The sequence below is a fragment of the Octodon degus genome, unplaced genomic scaffold (genome assembly GCF_000260255.1).
Source record: "Octodon degus isolate 3935 unplaced genomic scaffold, OctDeg1.0 scaffold00008, whole genome shotgun sequence".
NCBI classification, from domain to species: Eukaryota; Metazoa; Chordata; class Mammalia; order Rodentia; family Octodontidae; genus Octodon; species Octodon degus.
Genome location: NW_004524584.1, coordinates 7,763,479 through 7,787,210, shown reverse-complemented (window position 1 = coordinate 7,787,210; position 23,732 = coordinate 7,763,479). Strand labels below are relative to the sequence as shown.

General features: G+C 44.6%; 1 protein-coding gene across 1 annotated transcript in view; it reads left to right on the top strand.

Moving 5' to 3' along the window:
• Positions 1 to 23,337, top strand: part of LOC101561970 (inhibitor of carbonic anhydrase) — a 37,066-nt gene extending 13,729 nt beyond the window's left edge. Inside the window, exons 8-15 of the mRNA XM_023704416.1 lie at positions 5,854 to 5,944; positions 6,490 to 6,546; positions 10,741 to 10,896; positions 13,813 to 13,954; positions 19,868 to 19,932; positions 20,593 to 20,777; positions 22,192 to 22,378; positions 23,135 to 23,337. Of these exons, the coding sequence (XP_023560184.1) occupies positions 5,854 to 5,944; positions 6,490 to 6,546; positions 10,741 to 10,896; positions 13,813 to 13,954; positions 19,868 to 19,932; positions 20,593 to 20,777; positions 22,192 to 22,378; positions 23,135 to 23,169 (918 nt within the window). The 3' untranslated portion in view covers positions 23,170 to 23,337. The remainder of the gene's footprint in view (positions 1 to 5,853; positions 5,945 to 6,489; positions 6,547 to 10,740; positions 10,897 to 13,812; positions 13,955 to 19,867; positions 19,933 to 20,592; positions 20,778 to 22,191; positions 22,379 to 23,134) is intronic.
• The last annotated feature ends 395 nt before the right edge of the window (positions 23,338 to 23,732 follow it).

The window sequence follows — 23,732 nt, the reverse complement described above, 5'->3', positions numbered from 1 at the left end:
ACTTTGTGTTTCTCCACAATTTATAATTATACATCACAATCCAAGCAATGAGCAAGTCTGTTGGAGCAAATAACAGACATGATGGGAGAGAAGTCAGGAATATTTTATGGCTATGGAATTTCAGATAAGATTTAGTGAACACATCCCATGAATAAAGTTGTGCTGTGAGCCTTCCATGGTGCATCACAAACTCGGCTTTGATGAGCAGTACCATAAAGCCAGTACCTTGCCCCATTTAGCAATGGTTTTAATTAGAAAGTCAGTCCTCACATTGTCAACGTTTGACACAGAAGGGAGCCCTACTCAGGAGAGGTATCAGATGGGTACGCGTACTCCTGGGTACATGTGCTCCAGTGCATTCAGGTCCTTATTCGGTCCTCAGACTCAGTCTGCAGGATTACTGATTCACAGAAGACTGGCAGTTACCTGGCAATCCTCATTCTAAAGTGATCAGAAGAGGACTGAAGATTAGGAGCAACAGGATTTGAAAGTCCCTGGGCATTCGAGGTTCGTCCAGAAACATTAGCATCGGCTGCAGAAAGGATTGCTTTTCCTTGTTCATTCTCTTCCTCCAGAGCTGCTGTTGCTGCTGCCGCCACTGCCACTGGGTCTGGTGCCAGAGTCCATGCCAGACTCATCCTCTTGCTTCTGGCCACTCAGGGTGCTGGGTACGGACAGCTCCCAAGGAGCGTGTCACGTGCCAGAATGGCCAGGGGCCCAAGGTGGCAGAAAGAAATTTAGAGAAGTTAATGAAATACGTCTGAAAGAGTTTGGTAGCCCTGTACGCCAAAGCTGTTTGGCCTGATTTAAGAGGGTGTTGGTCAAATCTTTAAAGTTTGTGTTTAAATATTTTGGTACAATAAGTTGGGTCTGCGTGTTTATCCACGTTAGTTTGGGGATGAGGATTGCATATAAGCTGAAGATAATAGCAGTAGGGACAACCAGAAATCTTGGGCCAGAGAGAGATTTGCCCTGTTGAGAGTGTAGGAGTGTTCTAAATGTTGGGTTAGAAGTAAATCCTTTTTAGGAGCTTGTATTATCAAACAAAAGAAGAGGGTGTCTCAATTACTTTCTTATTTGAAACAGAATACCTGACACCTACAACTTAAAAGCTTATTTTGGCTCAGTTTGTAGAGGTTTCAGTCCATAGTCAGCTGCTCCAAGGCAGGGTGACATGGCAGAGTGTAATAACAGAATTGCTCATGGCATGGAAGGCAAGAGGCAGAGAGCGACTGAGGGAGGAGAGATGAAGACAAATCTTGCAGGTCATAACCCATGATCCACCTCCTCTGACCAGGTTTTACTTCTGATATCACATATAGCTATCAGCCCCCCAGTGGACTAATCCACTGATGAGTATAATACTCCCATGATCCAATCTTGTCCCCAAAGTTTTATCTATGAGTACATAAAGCTTTTGGTGTAAGCCATGGCTGAGGAGTGGTTGCCAAGAACAAGTATGAGACTGAGTAAATTATGGTTAGTTAGAATGTGGATGAATTAAGACCCAGTGGTTTAGAGAGGCCTCTTATCAGGCCAAGAGGTTGTCAGGGAAAAACTCTCTGGAACCTTTAGTTGGGAGTCTTTGAGGAATAATGTCAGAGAGGACTAGGGGATGGCTCATGGGCTGGCTCATGTGTGCCTTTTGCTGATCAGTTTCATTGAGGATGGTCATGAGACAGAAAGAAGCAAGCATCAGGAGTTGGGATTTCTACCTCTGGGAAATGTGTGGAGTTGGGCTATTTTTATTCTTAGAGATGAGTTGTAGTTTGGAGAAACTGACTGAAGAGGGGAGACCTGAAAGTTGTGTGGCTGTCAGTGTGGTAGGCATAACTGTGTACAGTCCCTTCTATTTTAGCTTGCAGGGTTTGGGGTAGAGGGTTTGGGAGGTAGGTACTATCTGCTGGTAGGATGGATAAAGGAGTGTGGATTGTCATCAAGTTTGGAGAGTAAATTTTGAGGAAAGTCTTGTAGAAGTTGGTTAACTAGGAAGAGCAGTGGTACATAGTCTTTGAAAGAGAATGTGTTAGAGGAGTGTTGCCAAGAACAAAGGGACGCTCATAAATTGGTTTGAATGAGCTGAGGATATGGAATGATGGGAAGGGGCTGGATGTATATGAGGACAGTGGGTAGATCTACCTACATTTTTTGTAGCATGAATGTTATGAGTTAGCATAGGCTGTAAGAAATGAGAGATATAGACTGTAAGATGTTGGAATAGAACAAGTCTGGAACTTTTCTAATTAGGGGAGTTGTTGCCATTAAAATGTGAGGACAGATTGGTCACTCATGACCATCTTGTTTCACTGTTTTGAGAAGTACTCTGTAGGTTGTATTTTTTTGTGCCAAGACACTGAGCTAGGAGCCCCAAAACAGCCCTTTTTGGCATTTATATATAGTTGGAAAGGTTTGTTGGGGTTGAGGAGATTGAGTGTTGACATGGCAGTGAGGGCAAATTAGAGTTGGTTAAAGGCAGAAGACAAAAGAAGAAGAGAAAAAGGAGAGGCTGGAGTCTTTTGAGGCAGCCTCCTATAGAGGTTCAGCTATAAGACCAAAGTTTAGAATCTATAATGAAAAGTAACCAATGAGTACCCCAAAAGGAAAGGAGAATAGATTTTGATTGCGATAAGGGGATCTGAGAGATGAGTGTCTGTTGGTCTTGTACAATTCCCTCATGAGTAGAGGTGATGTGAATGCTAAGGTAGGTGACCTCAGTCTTAGAGAACTAGGCCCATTTGGAGGACTTGGGCTTAGTGGTTTTTTTGGTTGTAAGGAAGCTAAATAACTGAGCAGAGTCTGTTATGCATAAAATCAGAGAAAGGCTGTATGGTAATAGGTCATCAATATATTGGATAAGGCAGCTAAGGTTCAGGGAAGAGATAAGAGGTTTTTGGCCAGTGTTTGTCAACAAAGGTATGGGCTGTTGCAGAATTCCTGAGGAAGGAAAGTTTGAGTTGGTAGTTTTTGGTATTGACATATTTCCAGATAAAAGTAAAAGGATTTGAGTCATGGGGTCAAAAGAGATAGTAAAAAAGAGTATCTTTGTGATCAAGAGCTGTAAAATGAGAGGCAGTATTGAGGGAAGAAAGCTGTATGGACTAGGTACCAGGGGGATGATAGGTAGGGAGGCTTCATTGATATTATGTAAGTTCTGGACTAGACACTAAGTTGTTTTTATGGCTAGGTGATGTAAAGAGAGTTGGTTGATTTAAGAAGTCAATGGAGAGGAGTTTGGAGATAGTGGGTTGGAGCCTAGGTCTGGCCTGTATGTTAAGAGGATATTCTGTCATGTTGGGAAAAGAGATAGGGTCTTTGAGGGTAATCTTGATAAAAGAGTGATGAGAAGAAATGGAGAAATGTTTAGTATCTCACAAGATAGGGTTGACTTATTGGAATAAAATGTGAGGTAAAGTTTGTGGAGTCTGGATTGAGGATGCAGGTAAGATAAGAGAGGAAGCACAGCCATGGCTGGGGCACTCTGGATGGTAATGGTAGAATGTACTTTTGAAAATACATGCGGTCCCATTCATGGGGTGGGACAGGTTGGGAGTGCTGGGAAAATAATACATGAACATTGTCTTTGGGTGCAAGGCAGGGACTTAGTAAAGAATGGTTTAGAGATAAGGCCACCAACTCCTACAGTAGAGATAGAAGAGGGAACTAGAAGTCAACATATTTCTTAAAACCAAGTAAGTCGCTCCTGTATCTAAAAGAAAAGAGATCACTTTACCTGCTACCTTCAGGTAAACCTTGGTTTTGTTGTCAGAGATTGTATGAGCTTTAGAACCAGGGTCTAGTTAGTTGTTAACAGCAAGTGTCAGCAGACTGGGAAAGGACAGAATCGAGTTGGTCTTTGATTTGATATGGTTGGCCCTCTTCCTAGAGATGCCAGAGTCTTCATAGTTGTACTTTTAGCTCTGTGAAGGGAAGGATGATTTTGTTTGTTCGTTTATTTATTTGAGACAAGGTCTCACTGTGTTTCAGGCTGCCTTGAATTCATCATACAGCCCAGGCTAGTCTTGTACTCATAGTGATCCTCCTGCCTCAGGATCCTGAGTGTTAGGCTTGCAGGCATGTGACATCATGCTTGGTTCAAGCAAAGATGGTTTTTGAGCCTACTTTTATCTTGTGCTGTTTTTAGTCCTCATTAGTGTAATATTTTATGATTGTCCAGTAGATGCGGGCAGAAGTGTGTTATCAAAGAAAGTTGAGGGTTTTAATCCTTTTGACACCATGTTCTCCCTGATGAATCAACGAAGGTAAATCACTGAGGAGACATGAAATGATCACTTCTGTAACTCTTTTGAGCAGAGTAAGGATTGTTTAGGGGCATTTGTTGAGTTGCTGATCATCACAGGTCGGTGATGTTTGCTTAATGGGTGATGAGATTCACATAAGTTTTTGTAATAGGTTTAAGTATTGGTTTGAGGCTTATGATTGGGAACTGTGGAATCGAAAGAAATAAACTGGAGATGTACAAACTTGGACCAAAGATAATTATCTAAGAATAATCCTTAGTAGCCATTTTTGCAAAGAGTGAAAAAGCTAGACCCCCAAAAAAGTCTTTTGTGAAAATTACAATCAGGCACTTAGGCAAAAGAACTCTTCCTTGTAGTGTCTTGGCTCTATTTATCCTTTGATGGAATTGACCTAAGTGAATTCATTTTGATTTTGACAGCTTTCATTTACCCTCTTGTCCTGAAGCCATTGTTAATTAGTCATTGTTTGTTAATTAATCATTGTTTATTATTGTCTCTCAGGTCAGAATGCTGTTCTGGTTGTTGGTCTTGTCTGCTCCCATATTCTACAGGAGGGGAAATAACAGATGATTTAGAGCTAGTGCCACAGCCCTTTTCACTATGTTTGGGCAACAAAGAGGTTTAAAAGGAACAGATCTTAGGCCTAACCAAACCACCAAGAGTAAGCACAGAACGGCCAAACATGTATTTCCTTTTATAAACGTCATCCTTTGCAAACACCCTGACATAACTGGCTCTTGGTCTTGAATTTTTTCTTTTGGTCTTTTTCACTGTTTTTGTTTTTGTTGTTGTTGTTAGATTCCAGACTGAACCCAGTCTGGTCTTTTAAACCTTTTCCTTTAATCTTTGCCTTTTGGGCAGTATTTTCCTTTGGTGTTAATGTTTTATTTTACTTCAGTGTTTTTTCTGTATTTATTTGATGTGGGCTTGGAATTTGGAGTATAGTCTTTGTTGTTGTTTCCTTGGGTAGAGGAGGCATACTATAGCCAATGTGATCTTACATAGTTTTTGTTTTTTGTTTTTTGTTTCTAAGTTGTATTGCTTACTAACAAACCATAGTATTTCCCTTACTCTCAGGGATTGCAAAACCTGGGAAAACTTGGAGAAGCCACCCATCACGGAGAAAGCTGAAGTAAACTGGTTCAGGCAGCTGCTTTCAGCACAGTGGGACCTTGTGTGGCACATCCAAGGTTGATAATAAACATAGACTCACAGGCAAACAAACACATGAGGCACAGAAGACAAATATTTCCTTAGGGGCTACTAATTTTGAGGTGAATCACAGTAGAGATCACTTTAATATTTTTGTTACTTTAACAATATAGAGTGACACAATTTTTTTTGGTTGATGTCTCCCCCTAGTTAGAGAGTTTTTAGGTTTTTAGAGAGACAGAATAAAGGTATATCTTTGAGGAAATGAAGGGCCAAATTAGAATCGCCTGAAGTGGAATGGGCGGAGTCTGTGCAACCAGAGGTGAAAACAACAAAGAATGCTTTTTTTTTTCCTTTTTCTTTCTTTCTTTCTTTCTTTCTTTCTTTCTTTCTTTCTTTCTTTCTTTCTTTCTTTCTTTCTTTTTTTTTTTTTATACTTTAGAAAGGAGAAGCTGATGCCATGACTTTGGATGGAGGATTTGTCTACATAGCTGGCCAGTGTGGCCTGGTGCCTGTCCTGGGAGAGAACTATGGTAAGCAGAGGGGAGACCTTTCTGTGTTTTAGTCTCCCTGAACCATGGACAAGATGGGATAGCAAAAAGCAAACTATATAGTTCTGTGATAGCATAATAATAAGTATTGTTGGAGAACAGGGAGCTGGTAGGTAAAATCCTTTTCACCAGAGTCAGAACAAATTAAAACACAGATGCAAGAGTTAGGCAGAAAAGGCTGAAAATAATCCTGAGAGAGCGATGTTTCAGGGTGTGGTACAGGACTTGCCAAACAGCTTGTGTTCGAGTTGTCCCCTAACTCAGGAGCTGTGCAGTGGTCTCAGTCTTTCTTCCCTTCAGGAGGCATCTGAGTATTAAGGAATAAAACCTGAGACCCAAATGGCAAAGAGCAGGTTGAGAGGAGGTTACGTGGGCCTATACAAACTTGGCTACTCGACAACCAATGAGGTCGCCTACTTAGTGGTTCTCATTTTATCCTTGAAAGTTGACACTGAGGAGCTCACAAGTTTAGGTGGAATAATGCGAGAGTTTAATGCTATGAACCTTGTGTCTGTCTTTTTTTTCAGGGACTAGTGGTAACAGTGAGCAGCTTAGGTCTAAGTGTGTGACTATACCCTTGAAAGGTGAGTGAGAATCAGTAAGACCTGGGCTTCTGGGTTGGGGAGAGGTTGAAGAATGCCTTAAAAAGAAGCAAAAATGATGAATTGCAGTGGGGAAAGTAGTCACTATTTGCTGCTGTTGTGCAAGTCTTCTCTAAAACTACACTGGCCATCTCTGCAGGGTATTGCACGGTTCACAAAGGACTCCTGTTTGCACTACATACGGTTACTCTCCTCAGTAGTGTAGGCAGGCACTGTGGTCCTGTGTCACGAAGATGGGGAGAGTGAGGCTCAGAGACTGTGTGACTTGCACACAGCCACACAGCCCACAGGTGGCTACAGCTGAGCGTGAGAGGAGCTGGTGGGGCTGGGAACCCTGAGCCCCACACCTCACCTCTGCTCCTGTCACACACAGCCTGCCCATCTCTGCTTGAAGGTCAGCACCAGGCAGGGGCCATGCCTAGCACTTTTGGGGCTGAGTGGAGGCCTTGAGAGGGGAAGAGGAGGCAAATAATACCTACCCTGTGCCTTGTAGCCAGCTGCAATGGGAGTCACCTGGTCTTTAGCACTGAGACCACTTCCAAGGGATAGGCTGTTGTCTTATATCTGCAGATAGGCAAAGAAGGTCTGTACCTGCCCATCAAGTGCTTAACCCTGGAAATATATGGAGCAGTGGTCCCTGGGCCAGGGGCATCACCATCACATGGGCATTTATTGGAAGAGAAAATTAATTCTTCAGTCTGACTGACCTTAGACCTGCTGAGACAGAACCTCTATGGATGCTACTAGCAATCTGCTTTAAGAAATTAAAAGCCACTATGATAGAAGACCCTGAAGTGAAAACCAGGGGCTTGCTTGTAGTGTTTGTTATGAGACAGGAGATCTGGGGAGCTGAGGGGTTTTGGAGCCCATGGCACTGGAAGTATCATGTGGACTGTGTCCCCTGCTAAGCACCGGGTCACAGAGGATCTGCACCGTCCATGTACCGGAAAGGTTCTGAAGTACAGTAAAGTGTCATTGTCTTGGTCACTAGCAGCAGCTGTGGGTAGGGCCCTGTAACTGTGCTTCTCGGCTTTTATGGCTGAGACGTCTTCTCTGAATTGTGTCCTCCCTAATCCTATGAATGACTTTTCATCAATTGTGCACAGCATTCCAGTCTGATGATTCATAGTCAGACACACCCCTCCTTGCTTCAAGAGTAATTGGAATTTTCAGAAACTGTAGTGATATGAAAATGCAGACCAGTGAGGATACTCTGAAGACAGTTCAGATGCTGACAAGATCCTGACTTACTCTGATGAAGAAGTTTCCATCTGAGTAGAGATGGAAGGGGACTTGGTGTGTAATTACCAAGTTTGTCTCTTGGTACCCAACACATGCACATCCATATGGAAGATAGTAACCAATGCCAAGCCAGCATGGTGGAATAGGCCTGTTATGCCAGCACTTTAGGAGGATGAGGCAGGAGGATTTCAAGTTCAAGTCCAGTTTAGGAAAGTAAGTGGTTTAGTGAGATTGTATCTCAAAGAAAGAAATAAAGAGGACTGGGGATATAGTTCAATGCAAAGGCCCTAGGTTCAATTTCCAGTACTGAAAACAAAACTATGTGAGAAGGACATCTGAAAAGATGTCCTGCAACATTATTTGGTCCCTGGACTGGTATAAGAGAGCCCAGGCAGGTATAGGCAAGGGCTGGCTACCACCTCAGGGGCATCTGCTCTGGTACTGCCTCTGCCACTAGCAACACTGCTAGAAACCTGGCAGTGTAGCCTGCCCTTTGCAGCCCTAAGAGAATGCTAGCACATCAGATCCCCCTCAGTCACCCTCTCGGGGAGATATTTTGGCTCATCATGCCAAGTGGCTGGGCCATTGGGAAGAACCCAGCAAGGCAGACCTGCCGTATAGTCTCCCAGCTTTTCCACGGGAATATGTATGAGGTTGGATTGGTAACATTGGGAAAGGCATTGCATGTATGTGTGGTGGTATGAGCCAAATAATTCCCTAGATTGAGGAATCTAATCTTACCAATTCCAGCCTGTACTTCAGGCTTTATTCAATGAACATCATTCAGGTATATAATATTTGTATAGGAAAACCTTAAATAATAATTATATTCTCGTTAAAATCAAGAGCAAAGCAAGATTGTCCTCTTTCAAGAAGATAATCTGCATTATTTTTAAAATTAATGGAATAAGACAAAAAATATTTATTTATTTATTTATGTTTTATGTATTTCATACAGGGTCTACAGGGTCTCACTACACAGATTGGACTCATAGTGATCCTCCTGCTTTCAGCCTCCCAGGCACTGGGATTATAGGCTCACACCACTATGCCCAGTCTCTTTCGCTGGCTCAGTGCACCCCAGGGGCAGGGCTGGCACAGCACACCGGGAATCGAACCCTGGTCTCTGAGCCTGCCTGAGCAGGTGCTTTAGTCTGCTAAGCTATCTGGCCTGGCCAAAAAATGATTTTTTTAAATATGGGGATGGGAAGAGATTAAATTTTTACTATTAGAAAATGACATTTTTGTAACATTAGAAAATCAGAGACATCTATCCAGTACGATATTACTTAGATGCAATCAGTAACAGAATGAGAGATCTGTGTCTATTTCCACTGAATCTAAGTTATGTTTTCCGCAACGTATTATTGAGCAGGACAGTGACCTGCAGAAAAGAATGCCTGGCAACATCTCACTAACATAGCAGCATGTGTCTGTAAATACACGTGGGTACATGGATGTAGACGCGACCGGGGGGGCGGTAGTATATGTGTGTTTGGCCCGGGACCTAATAATGACAGCTACAGGGGAGGGGTCCTGCTAGAGTAAGAAGAAAGGTGCAGGGTATTCCCACTCCCCAGAGAATGGCAGTCAGGTACCGGCGGCAGAATCAGGTCGTGAATACCTTTGCAGGGGCCTGGAGACCCTGAAGTTGGATCTTGGCACTCTGTGCACGCATGTAGACACACACACACACACACACACACACACACACACACAGCTTTTTAATAAAGACTCTATAATCAATTTCTAAATATGTACACTTGTGTACACAAATTACTATGTATATATATTATGTAGTACAGGGTCTACAGGGTCTCACACTACACAGAAGAGACTCACAGCAATCCTCTTGTTTTCAGCCTCCCAAGCACTGGGATTATGGGCACGTGCCACCATGCCCAGTCCCAGTTGCCATTTCAGCACCCACATGGCATGCCAAATATATATATATATATATATATATATATATAGAGAGAGAGAGAGAGAGAGAGAGAGAGAGAGAGAGAGCACACTTGCTCAGAAGGCTTGAGTCTTCTCTGAAATGGCCATGCCCTTTGTGTGACTGGACAGGCAAAGTGCATCAGTAAGAAATAAGTAAAGAAGTGCTTAAAATGAAGCACTCTTTCTTATGAGGAATGTGATCATTCTATCATTTTGTACTATAAGCAGAAGGAAAAAGGGTCCAAGAGACACAGGGAGGGGTAGAGAAGGGAGAGAGTTTAAAAAAAGAATAAGAAATGCCATGTACATGTGCCAACTCTCCATGATCAAGGTAATCATTATGTACTACAAACATGTACCAATAAAACTATTTTAACAAGGACTTGAATAGTTTTACCAAAGCACTCCCTTAAGCAGCAGGGAGTTTAAGATGGGGAATTAATCTTAGCAGAAATAAGCTCTAGGTCCTGGAATTGCTCCCACCACAGCGTAACGGAACTGACTCCCTAGGACAGGCGCCACTTCCAGGCTTCCCTCAGCACTGTGGATTCACGACACTCCTGCAGCTGCGATCCAGGGACAGGAAGCCAGAGCCAGTATTTCTGTGGCTGCGGTAGCTCCTGCAATAGCCTCTAAGCTGCTAGCGTGGAGAAGGGATACTAGAAAGCTGCAGTGAAAAAGCTCACATGTCCAGCCTTTGTTTCCTATCAAAAGAGCTAAAGAGGAAGGCAGAAGACTCCTGAATCTTTTCCGCCTCCTGTATCTTACAGTCCTGATTTACACTAAGAATATAGTTGCAAGAAGTACTAAAAGTGTAGTGTCCACAACCCTAGCCCACAGAGAAGAAATGGCAATGGAGAACACCCAGTTCATATCATCTACCACATTCAGATGGCATTAAAGGGCCTGGTGGAAGGAGGACTGGACAGATCTTGCTTTTAGGCTCCCTAAAAAAGAGGAAAAATTACATCTTTCTGTTTCCTCTACAAGGTTACTATGTTGTGGCTGTGGTTAAGAAATCAGATGCCAAGATCACCTGGAACTCTCTGCGAGGCAAGAAGTCCTGCCACACCGCGGTTGGTACTTCTGCAGGCTGGAATATCCCCATGGATTTAATATTCAACCAAACTGGATCCTGTAAAATGGGTAAGTGTGTTCTGGAGGCATTGTGACAGTTCCTGCTCTGGGCCTGTGTCTGGAGGGGGAGAAATTCAGTTCTCCTAAGGGGCACAATATGCTCTGGGTCAGGTGGAATCCAGAGCTCAACGGACAGGAGGGCTTAGCAGGTCCTTCCCCTTCTCTTTGTTCACTTGTTTCTTAGAGGAGTGCCTTGGTCCCAAGGGTAGACCTTAGAGAAATAACCCTATTTGGTATATCTCAAAAATGGGAACAAGCAAAGCCTGGGTGGTTATTGCGTGTGTGTGTGTGTGTGTGTGTGTGTGTGTGTGAGATTTTCACATGTAAACTGAATTGGCCACTCTCTTTTTGTTCTCTTTGTATCTTAGGAAAGGGTCCACAGGGTGTTCAGGGTCTCATTACTAGATTGGACTTGTAGTGATTCTCCTGTTTACAGTCTCCCACAAGCTGGGATTACAGGCTCATGCCACCACACCCAGTCCCAATTGCCTTCTCAGGGTGCCCCCGGGGGTGGGGCCAGCACGGCAGGTGAGGGGATTGAACCCCTGGCCCCTGCACCTGCTTGCTATTTGGCCGGCCTTCACTATCTTAATTGAAAACCTACTGAGCTATCTCTCCGGCCCCTGAAAACCTACCTTGAAGGCTTGTCCTTCAGTTCTTTTTTTGTCTTTCATGTTCACCCTTTCCTGCTTGGATTTCCCTGTTAGTCATTTCTGGACCCTCTTGTCAGCACCTAAAAGGTTTCTGCTCTTCTTTTTTCCCTACCCATATGACAAATCCCAGCCCTGCATGAACCCTATTACCCGCTCCCCTCTGCAGCTGAGCAGCTGAATTCAGATGGAGGACATCACAAGGCAGCAGAGCAGCTGCCTCAAAGGAAATGCTGTAATTATGGGCCTTCATGAGCACCCCATCATTGCTCTTTTCCACACCCTACACATTCCACAGTTATCCTAACATCCTCATTGTCCATTAACCTCAAAGTGTATCAGTCTGCCTGTCTCAGTGGAGGATCCACCCTGTACCTGTAGGGGACAGACAAGGCTGTGGGACTCTAGACAGCTGACTCCCCAACTTCTTCCCTCCCCAGCCCAGCCCTCTGCCTGCATCTGGGTGTGGGCCACTTCCTTTCACAGAGCTTCAGGCCCTTGGTTATTATTTCTTTCCCTTGTAGATCCGAGAATTTCTTCCAGTGTATAGGCACGCAGCATCTTCCATCTTTAAACACCCCCCACCACCACCCCCTCCAGCTCCTGCTCTCCCTTCCTCCTCCCCTTGACTACTGGACATCACAAAAGCATTGTCTAAACCACTGCCCTCCAGCACCCTCCTCAGCTCCCTGCTGAGGGCCTATCTGTATCTGCTCAGGGCCAGGGACCTCTGTGCTGCTCAGCTGGAGCTATATCCTCCACCTCTTCCCTCCTGATCTCTCAGCAGCACTTCCTCAAGGTGCTCTAAAACACTGAAAACTCACCAGCCTGTTTTTTTCTCCTATACCTGTGCAAGATCCCTTTTAACTCACTTGATTAAGATATATTTCAATTGCATAAAACAACTATATTCCCAAATCTAAAGCTAATCCTTAAACAGTGATATCCACATGTGCAGCTTCAAGTTCCACCAGGAGCTCTACACATAAAAATCTGGGCGCTTGCCACGTGCCAGACAAATATTCACTGCTCCCGTTATTACTGATAGTATCCCTGGATATTGATAACCATCAAGTTCTTATTCCTGAGAAACAACTCTCCTTGATGCCAGATGTGTGTATTGAACTATTTGATTTATCTAGTTGGGTATCTCAAAAGCACATTAAATTTTTTCTGTCCAAAACTAAACACTACTACCTTGCCAAGCTTGGCTGTGTGGCAGAACTGCCTTGGGTGGTGGAGGACCCCACTGTTCATCCATTTGGTCCAGTTGCAGACCTAGCCCGTCACTTTCCACTTACCTGTCCACCATCAGCAATACTAATTTCTCCCCATTCCACCCATCTCCAACCTCCTGTTCTATTGTAATCTATGCTGCCCTCTTCTTTCCTGGGACCACTGCAATTGCCAGCTACCCTGAGCACATCTGCCCTTCTGCCAGATTGATGTTTGTGAAGTGCATATCGACTACCTAACACACTCTCCCCCTGGTCCAGCGTTGTTTAGAACCCTTCATTTCTCTAAGGATAAAGAACAATTGATGCAGTGATTCGAAAGGTTCTATTTGGTCTGGAGCCTGCCCCACCCTTACTCACTGCTTCTCCCAGTGGTCCAGCCCTAGTGACCTCCATTGAGCTCTCTGTGCTTTGTTTCCTTTCCCAGCTGACACAACCTTTGCAGGGTCTTCCCCCTGTCTGGAAGCTCTCTCTTCTGCCCTTTACTTGGGGATATCTTTCATCTTGAGGCTTCACCCTGAACCCCATGTCTGCAGAGCGTTCCTCTATCTTCAGTCTTGTGGGACCATATTATTTCTGCAGAGTCAGGGTGGGGGGAGGCATGAATCCTCTTGTGTGTTTAATTGAATTCTGACTGGTACCACACGACTACAGGTTCCCCAAGGGCAGGGCCTGTCCCTGATTTCCCTATTGTGCTACCTGTGAGCACTGGGTGTGGTGGCTGTGTCTTTCTAGATTCTTCCTGAATTGAAGTCACAAGGGCAAATCTTGTAGAGAGAAGAAGGGGCAGCACAGGTCAGAAAACAGGTGGTTGGGTTTTACTTTTCACTCTAAAATCTGTGTCCCACCCCTCAACACTACTTCTCTTCACCAGGACAAGGTAGACTGAAATGTTTTCCTGATTTCATAGGTACTTGTTCTTAGTGATTAGTTGCTAAATAATTGCATCTATCTTTGCATTATCCAGACAGTCTCAGGGATGACCCTGAGGCTTTGCTACTGTCATAGGAAGAGCTCACTCTGGTTCCCCTTTTCTACAGATGAGTTCTTCAGCCACAGCTGTGCTCCTGGGTCTAATCCAGACTCCAAGCTCTGTGCTTTGTGTGGTGGAAGCAGTGATCCAAGCCACTTGTGTGCTCCCAACACCCACGAGAGGTACTATGGCTCCAGTGGGGCTCTCAGGTGAGTCACATCTGTCCCTTCCTCTTCTGTCTATGCCACTCCAGGAAGACCTCATTGTGTCTCTCTTTTTAGCATCTTGCTATTAATTTAGAAGGACCCAGAGTTAAAGAACAGAACCGAGTAGACCCAGTAACTGAAGTCTAGCCTGGCTCTAAAGAACTCTCCTACCCACCCAGGTGATTTAAGGAGCCCAGCACCCTGGAGAGGAACCAGAGTGATTGATGGTTACTAAGCCACCTCTCTGCTTCTAAATTTTGCTCCTTTCTTCTGTGTAATTATGGTCAAGATGTGGAATTAGTTAGAACCTCAGCTTACAATCATAAGAAGGACACAGACACTTTGCTTCTTATATCTGGTTGATAGATATTTTTTTAAAAATAGAGAGTGCTAGGCTCCTCCACCTCCTGAAGAGCTACTCACTGAGCACTTAATATGTGGCAGGTGCTATTCTTGGTAGAGAAGTTACAGCAGCCAACAAGACAGGCATGATTCTCTCTCTTCCCCCATGAAGTCCCACAGAAAGAATAGTACAATAAACACCTAAAGGATAAGGCCCTTCCCAGATGTAAGTGCTGTGGAAGAACCAAAGGGGTTGTGTTAGTCAGTTTTCCATCACTATAGCAAAACACCTGAAATAGTAAGTTTATAAGGAGACAAGATCATTCTAACTCATGGTGTTAGAGAGGCAGTGGGGCCTGAGAAAAATCTGGAGGAAGAGTAATATAGGAAGAAGGGTCATTGAGGAACAGGGCATGGGAGTAAGGCAAGCTGAAGCCAGTGAAGAAAGTCTATGGAGTCAGTGTTGAGAGGGAATGGTCTAGTGTGGGAGTTGCTGGGCCAGCAGACATTGGCCAAAGGGCTGGCTTGGGAAGGCAGCTCTGTGTCTAAGTGTGATAGGCAGTGCTGGGCTCTTTGAGACAGTAGGACTTCGTTGTCCAAATAAGGGTGTGTGGGCCATGCATGAGACTCTAGAAAGGACTCTTTCATCCACATTCCAGCTGTCTCCTCCATCCTGCCCTCTCCAGAGTTTGGACTCTTTCATAAGCCATACCTAAGTTACAGAAATGTGTGCTGAGCTTTAAAGCTAAGCTGAAATAGTTTAATTTTTGTTTACTTTACAAAGTACATTTGTATCAGGTTCGGTCCCATTTTGATACCATTATGACATTGGTAACACAGAGGATCTGCAATGGTTCTTTCTAGAACCCCGTGACACTAAAATAAATATGAACCCAGAAAGAGAATCATAGCTTCTGATGGCTACACCTTCGATCTGCCTTTTCCCTGTTCCTACCTTCATGACTCAGTAGCCATTGCTCCCGCTGGCCCTCCATCCACTGATCCTGTGCCCTTCCTGTACTCACATCCTCTCCCGTGTCCTTGTTTTCCCTCACTTCTCAGCATGTTTTCTGCCACCAGCCATGGTCATTACTACCCTGCATACACTCTCATGCCTCGTCCCCACCCCACCAGGCTGAACCGGTGGAGCCCAGCAGTATGCTACCTGGTGGGTATATTTCAGGGATGGCCTTCTTTTAAAGTGTGAAAACCAAGCTCAAACAAGCCCTGTCTCTATCCCCTTCCTCTTCAAAGGATGTGATTTCACAATGTCTCTTCTCCCCAAATCTCCAGTACTTCTGTCCCCATCTACCATAACTTTCTTTCCTATTTCTCCTGAGAAAGTTGAAGCCATCAAAGAGGAAATCCCACAAGATCCCATTGTCACATGTACCCACCCACATGCCAGCATCTGTGCCCATAGGTGCTGCCCTGCCACCTGACTCGAGATGCCTGCTGGTCCCCAGCGGAGTCCAATCCAGCAGCTGTGTGACCCGCCTCTCTTCCCACATGCTCAGGGCCACTCTCCCAGCAATTCCACTTCTTTACCTGAAGCTTCACATTTTGTTTTTTACTAGGTCATTTTTCATCAGCATGCAAATATGCTACTATTTTTTCTGTCTTAAACAAACATAAATAAATTAGGACAGTCTTTCTGCCTCACTTTCCTCTCTAGCAAGTGCCTATTTCTCTTCTTCTCTTTATAACCACATTTCTTTGAAGTTGTTAAATCTTCCTTCCCCCTTCAATTTATCTCCTTTCCATCTTTCCAGAATGCAATTTAAATTCTATTTCTCTCTCCTGCTCCTGGAGTCAGTTTTACTATTGTTTTTTGGAAAACATCCCTCCTTATTGTTGGCACACAGACAGATGACTTCTGCCCCTTTGGCCTACTATGCAGCTGAAAGCACACATTCAGTTCACCAAATGCCTCTGTGCTGCTAAGTCGCAAGGCCAGTCTTTGGTCCTTGCAGTGCTTGACCTCCCAGCATCCTTGGCTGTGCCAATGGCTTCCTCCTGGTAGCTGTATTTTCTTCCTTGGTTGCTAGAAGACCAGATTCTTGCATTTCTCTTCCCCCCGCCCCCCGATATTTCACCTCAGCTCTTTACTGGCTCTGCTTCACTTTCCAAACTCCTTTCCCAACATGCTGACGTGTTCCGGGACTCTGTCCTTGAAAGTTTTCTCTCTCTGTGCCTTACTCTTTGAGGTTTTATTTTGGTTAATTCCGATTGCTTACTGGTTATCTGTTTTGGTTATTTAACCACCATCTCAAATTGAAACATTCAAAACTGAGCTGCTGAAATTTCACACGCTACCTTCTGAACATGCCTTTTCCAGTCTTCTCCATCTCAGTTAATATAAACTCAATTTTCCTTTTTGGGAATAAAGCCAAAATCTTGCCATTATTTATGCCTCATCTGTTCTCTCACACTCCATATACGTATGGCTCATCATCAAATCATGTCAGCTCGCCCTTCAAAAGATACTGGAATTGACCCCACCACCCATCTGCACGGACACCATCCTGAGCAAAACCACTGCCACCTCTGGTTTGATTTTTATAGTCAGGCCCTTATGCATTTGCCTTGGTGTCTTTCTCCACACACCACCCAGAGCTGAAACAGACAAAAGCATTAGAGTCCTCAGCTCAGAGCCTCGAATGATTTCTCAAATCACTCAGAATAAAAGCCAAAGTCCTTTTTTGCCCTTTGTGATCTACAGAGGTCCCGTGACCTCCTCCCTACTTCCTTTCCCCTTGCACTCTGCTTCAGTAATCTTGGCCATCAGCTTCCTCAAGGCACTCAGCACACACCTGCCCAAGGGCCTCTGGCGTGCTCTGCCCTCACCTGGAGTGAATGCTCTTCCTCCTCACCTCACCACTGCTCCCTCACTCAGTTCATTTTGGACTTCTCAGGCAAGTCTTTCCTGGCCACCCTCTGTAAAATTTTGCATCTCTCTCTCTCTCTCTTTTTTTTTTTTTTTTTTTTTTGGCAGAACCGGGGATTGAACTCAGGCCCCTGCACTTGCCAGGGAAGCGCTTATTCCACTGAGCCATCTCCCCAGGTCCTACATCTCTTTTTCTTGCTTTATGGTTGGTTTTTTTTTTTGTTTGTTTGTTTGTTTTTCAGCACTTGCTCTGAAGCATTTGCCATATTTTAACTGACTCATCTTGTTTCATGCCCCTTTTCTGGTAAAATGAACAAGGACTTCTTTGGTGTGAGAAAACCTTGAAAGAGCCAGCTTCTGCCAAGGGGAAGTTTTAATAGGTGCTCTGGGGGCTCCCCCCCGCTGAGTCTCAGGAGGCAGCCAAGAGGCTCAAAGGCTTGCGCCATGGCCAGGTAATACTCAGATGTGCCCTCCAGATCAACAGTGGTTGGCTCTACTTCTAGTCACGCCCCTTCTCCTTTCTGCAGCTGTCTGTCTCACTGGCTTCTTCCTGCAGGGTGGTGTTCTTTGTTTCTCCAATCATATGAACCAGCAGCCCCAGTGTTGTTACAGCACTTCGATTGTAAAGGAGCAAATATAAACAATAACATATTATTCCCAATTCTGGGGGAAGGGGGCTGTCAGCCCCTTTCTAGAGGAAAGCTTCTTGCCCAGACAGCTCATGCAGTGAGGTGACATTTAAAGACACAGCTGCCTGCACTGTGACAAAGTAGATGGAGGTGAGCAGAGACAGAGGGAGTCAGTTCTCAAAAGTGGCTAGGCTCAGGGAGCAGCCGAAAGCCACAATTTTGAAAGCAAAATTAGGGGTCAGGTAGATGGTTTAATGGTATAAGCACTTCCCTGGCAAGCGGAAGGGCCTGAATTCAATCTCCAATTTTGAAAAAAAAAAAGGAAAGGAAGAAAAAAAGAAAGCAAAATTACACAAATTTTTGTGTTTTCTAGATTAAAAAAAATCACGTTACAGTCATATAGGGGGACTGATGCATAAATATGACAAATACATAAATAGAAAAGACTCTAGTTCCTGGGGAAGTTCAGAGACAGGATGCAGTTTGGTTTATAACAAGGTAAATTGCAAATGTGCAACATTGCGAGTTGCTGGGGGGAGATGATCTTGAGAGATAACAGAACAGTGCCGAGAACTGGCCCCAGATCTGGTGACCGGGGCCCAAGCACACTGCAGAAACTGGTCCTGGAAGCTGGACTGGCAAGGGCCAGGTAGTAAGGGAGCTTGATTCTTTCTCAGCATTTGAATGAGTAGGAAAGAGGGGCCCATTGCTGGGAGTAGTTTGGGTTCGGGGAAGGGTTTTGGGTTTTAAATAAAAGACATGGAACTGTTGATGAACACATCCAGTGAACAAGGGAAGGTTATTATGTGAGAGAAAGAGTACCCAGCAGAAGGTTCCTGCTGGTGTGGACAGGGCTGGGATGCAGGGCACCTGGTGAGGACACTTTTGCCGAGAGACCTTCCTTCTGTTACCTGCAAGGTGGAAGAGCACCACTGGGCGCGTGCTGGCAGGCCTGGAGGGTGGATGCAAGGAGAAAGTCATGGAATGACTTCTGCTGTTCACGGGGAAGCAGGAACACATGTGGAGTGTAGGGGAGGTGACAGGGTGTGAAGAGACAGGGATGTGGAAAGCGGGGTCATTTCAGAGGAGGTGCGTAGCTATCCAAAGCAGCAGTTCTCACACCTGAACATGAATGAGAGTCTCCTGGAGGCTGGCAAAGGCAGACTTTCTCACCCAACAGCAGGTCTTGCAGGGTGAGTACTTGAGTTTCTAACAGATTTCTTCCTGGTACTGATGCTGTTGGTTCCTAGCCTACATCTTCGTGAAGCACTGGTTTAGAGTGGAGCAAGGTGGCAGGAATGCCCAGGCGAAGTCCATGGTCAGGAAGGGCTCTGTCTACCTGACCTGAAGGGACCTAAAATGGATGATCATGGTGACCCAGGAAGCAAGTCTATGAAGGGATATGAAGGAAAGAAGTAGGTGAGAGACTCCCAGAAATTGGAACAGAAGTAATTGATTTTCGTTGCTTTGGAGGCACCTAAAGTCAGGAGAGAGTGAGACCTAGAGGTGCTCCTGATCATGAATAGTCATTTCCAACCCACTGAATGGCACAAATGTGATTTTCGATGCGTTCAATATTACTCATAAGGAATGTGTCTTAAACACAGAGACACATGAATCATGGGATTCATGAGGCACATTCACTGAGGCACATTCATTCTTAATACCAAACCGACGTATGAGGAGATGAAACACCTTCCAAGTCATCTCTTTGACACATCGTAACCCCAGTATTAATATAGTAATATGGGTCAACCAGAGAGTCATCTTTGGCTTTCCCTGATCCTAGGACAACATGAGTATCCTCTCTAGAGAAATTCATCAGGACCTGAAACGAGGACCTAAACAGTGGTTGTTCATGACCTAAACTCAATAGGCAGCTCCATCTTTTTATTACTGTCTCTAATGCCTGGGGCTCATGTGGGTATCACAGTTGCTTGTGAGGAAGTATTGGACATATAAAAGGGGTGTGACTCCCTCTTGTTGCTTCCCATTCACACTGTCAAGCTTCCCTCCCTTCCACTTCCACACCTCACTGACCCAGAGCTTGCTATGTAGGTGTCTGGTCGAGAAGGGAGATGTAGCCTTCGTGAGACACTCTGCAGTCCTGCAGAACACTAATGGTATGTGCCTGCATTTCCTTTGCTACCCTGGCAAACTCTGAGGGCTCCTGTGTGGAATCACTACTAACAGGGAATTGGGAAGTTTTATTAACCCTACCAGGATTTAGTGACTTATGTTAGTAATATAAGATCGTAATATTTCCAACTGAAGGAGTGAGAAATTTCTCCCTGTCTATTCAGACCGGAGGGCGGACATTGATGATCACTTTAGCTTGGATTTAACAGGCAGAGAGGCTGCATGTCTGACCCCCGTGATTTATGGCATTCCTTATATATTCTGGGTGCAGGTTTCTGCCAGCTATACATGTGAAAAAGATCCTGTCCCTCTCTGTGCCTTGCCTTTTCACTTTTTTAATAGTGTCTTTTGATTGAACTTTCTTAATTTTAATATACTTCAATTTATCCATCTTTCCCTTTCTGGCTAGTTCTTTTTCCAGCTTATTTTAAGAAATCTTTGCCTTTAATAGGTCTGAAAATTTGCTAATCAGAAAGGTTCTGATTTTGTGGATTTTTTTCGTGTGTGTGTGTGTGTGTGTGTGTGTGTGTGTGTGTGTACACGCGCACATAGTGACTCCCAGACACTGGTAGTGGTCTTTTCCTGCTGTGAGGGTCCCTTGACCAAGGCTGTCAGCTGTGGCTGATCTGAGTTTCCCTTCCCAGGGAAGAATCCTGAGGTGTGGGCTAAGGATCTGAAGCAGGACGACTTTGAGTTGCTGTGCCTCGATGGCACCAGGAAGCCTGTGACTGAGGCTGAGAGCTGCCACCTGGCCACGGTGCCAAGTCATGCGGTTATCTCGAGGAAAGATAAGGCAGATTTTGTTCGAAGAATACTCTTCAACCAACAGGTATGGGCGAGCAGGGCCCACGCCCTGCCAGTGGTGTGCTTAGTTAGTTCCCTTGTGGAGACACAGATGCACCCAGCCCAGCCTCAGGCACCTTCTCCCCAGGCAGGGCACCTGGGTTCCCCAGCCCTGTCTCTGATTACTGGTGTTTGTGTTTATTTCCTGCTCTGGAGATGTCTAGGACTGAGAAAAGCTCAGACATATAAGCATCTGAGTGTTGGCTTGACACTCACTTGAGCAGATTCCTGGTACCTTTTGGACTTGTTCAGTTACTCCATGAGAATGCACCTTTTCTTTCTCTTCTACAGCAGAGGTAAAGGAGTTGCCTTAGTCCCCTTCTTTCCAGGCTGAGCCTAAATGCAGGAAAAGCAGAATGGAAGTGGCTCTGCCTGACCCATGGGTGGATCCAAATGTGTTTTTACAAGCTGGGCAGGCTGGGCACTGTTTTCTGTTTTATTTTGTTTTGTTTTAATGTTTGCTTACAACACAGAATGATATCCATTCTGGGAATTGTTATACTCAGACAACATATCCAAATAATCTTAGGGATATCCCAAAGCCCCCTCCGCCTTTTGCACTAGCATTCCTTATTCTTAGAGGCTCTGCAAATGAAAAATTTCTGTTTTAGTGTTTACCACACATTCCAGTTAGAGGATCATGATCCAGGAAAAGCTGTCAGCATGAGAGGTTCTTGGGGTGGCTTTTGTTCCCACCAGCTTGAACCACTGATGGGACAAATGAATCTAATCACTTTAATTGGTCTTTTTAAAAAACTAATAAGATTGATTAAAAGCCACCCAATGGGACAGTCATGCATCAGTGGTACAAGCCACATGGCATGGATACATACAAATTATGGCCCTGTCGCTGATCATGTTAAAAAGCAAGTCCCACATAGATAAACTGTCACCATGGGCACAGAGAATGGGGCAGAGGAAGAAAGGGGAGGGGACCAAAAAGGTGGAAATGGTTGGGCACCTGAGGATGATCAAAATCATGGAAGATGCAAAGTTATAAGGGCTCCGGGATGCAGAAAGATAAGGAAGTGTGATGCAGAAAGTTGAAAACCTCTGGCTCTGATTGTTGGCCAAATAGTGGTAAAGCAGCAATCTTGGGGCCTATTCTATTTACCAGCTACTTTATATGCATCATCTTACTACTTGGCTTTATACCTATTTGCAAATGAGGGAACCAAAGTTTTGTGAGCTCAACAGAGGTTACACAACAAAGAAAAATCAGGCCAAGATTTGAACCCAGAGAACATGCTTGCCATGCACCTCGTAAGTTATTGCTACATCATGGGCTTCCCAAGGGCTAGAGCGAAGCAGGCCAGCAGACTCAGGTCTTCCTAAGCAGAATCCACAACCCCATGCTTTCTGGAGTCCAAGGTCACTCACTGTCTGTATGTCTGACCTAGGAACTATATGGAAGAAATGGATTTGAATACATGATGTTCCAGCTGTTTGACTCCCCAAACAAGGACCTGCTGTTCAGTGATGACACAGAATGTTTGGCTAGCCTAGGAAACAAAACGACCTATGAGAAATTCCTAGGGCCAGAGTATCTTATGACTATGGCTAACTTGAGACCTTGCTTAACATCTGGTAAGTAGAATGAAACCTCGAGGAGAAATATAGTGGAGATCAAGGCAGACACGTGTGTATGAAGGACCAGGGAGCCATTCCCTGGGCTAGGATGAATGGAAACACAAAGATGTGGGGGCTTCCTTCTGCCCCACATCACTGAGCCCTAATCTAATGAAGTGGGCCCACTTAATTAGACCACAATGAAAGACACTATGTTTGAAGGAGAACACAAAGTATAGAAGAACTTGGGACCACTTGGGATTGGAAGCTGTTTCCAAGTGTGCTTCCTTTCTGTAAATAAAATGAAGATGAATGTAGACGCCTCGGTGTAGAGAGAAGGCTCAGGAAATGGCACATGCTATGTCTATCACCTCAGAGTATGCTCTTCAATGGTTTGAAGTAGAATGTATAAACAATATTAAATAGAAACAAATGAAGCGTAGCTAATGCTATGGTGGGGCCCTTTCTTCTTGTGCATGCTTTAGATGGCGCAGCTGTCTCAAAAACGAGGAAATGGGAGGAATAACGTTAGAGCTGGGGCAACGAAATCATCGAGTGTTCCTGAATTCTTGTTGCATTGTGCTGTGTGTTGGAGATAATAAGAGCAGGAGAAAAGGAAAACGCAGGCATTTCAGCTGTATCAGGGTGCAGAATACATCTGCGTATTCTAGAGTCCTTATTAACTACCATTTACTGTTAGAAAATAGGAGAACTGTGCTTAGTAAGTGCTCTCAGCACTTGATGGTCTTTCTTCTCTTGTGTTACACTTCACAGAGCTCCTGGACGCCTGCCTTTTCCTTAGGAACTAAGAACTGATCAGGGTAGGCAGCCACACCGACCCTGGGAGCCTCCGTGCGGCAAGCCCTCTTCTCACTCACTTCCATCTGGATATCTGCTATCATCAATTACTTTTCTAATTCTGAACTATAATTGTGCAAAACTTAAAGTGAATAAAGATGATGTCTTCGCAAGCTTCATTGAATGCTCTCAATTCTTTTTTGGAGAAAAAGATGCCTTTACATTAAAATTATGCTTCTGAATTTAATATGCATTAAATTGTACCCTTTAAAAAAGACCCTACGGAATAACCCCAGGTTCTTTCCTTGTACTCTGATTGTTTTACCCAAGAGTCAAGTCGTCCAAATGTAATTCAAGCAGTGCATCTACCAGAAGACAATCTGAGGGGCAATGAGCTTACCTGATGGCACTGGCGTGTGTGGTGTCAAGGGCTTACATAAGGCGAGAGATAAGGGATCATTTTGTGGTTTCTAAAAGTGTATTTTAACATTTGTTTAATAATGTCAAGTGGAATCAACCTCTTAGGAACATTCTGGGAAGGAGAGGAGCGGGTGTGAGCTGAGCAAGCCGAGTT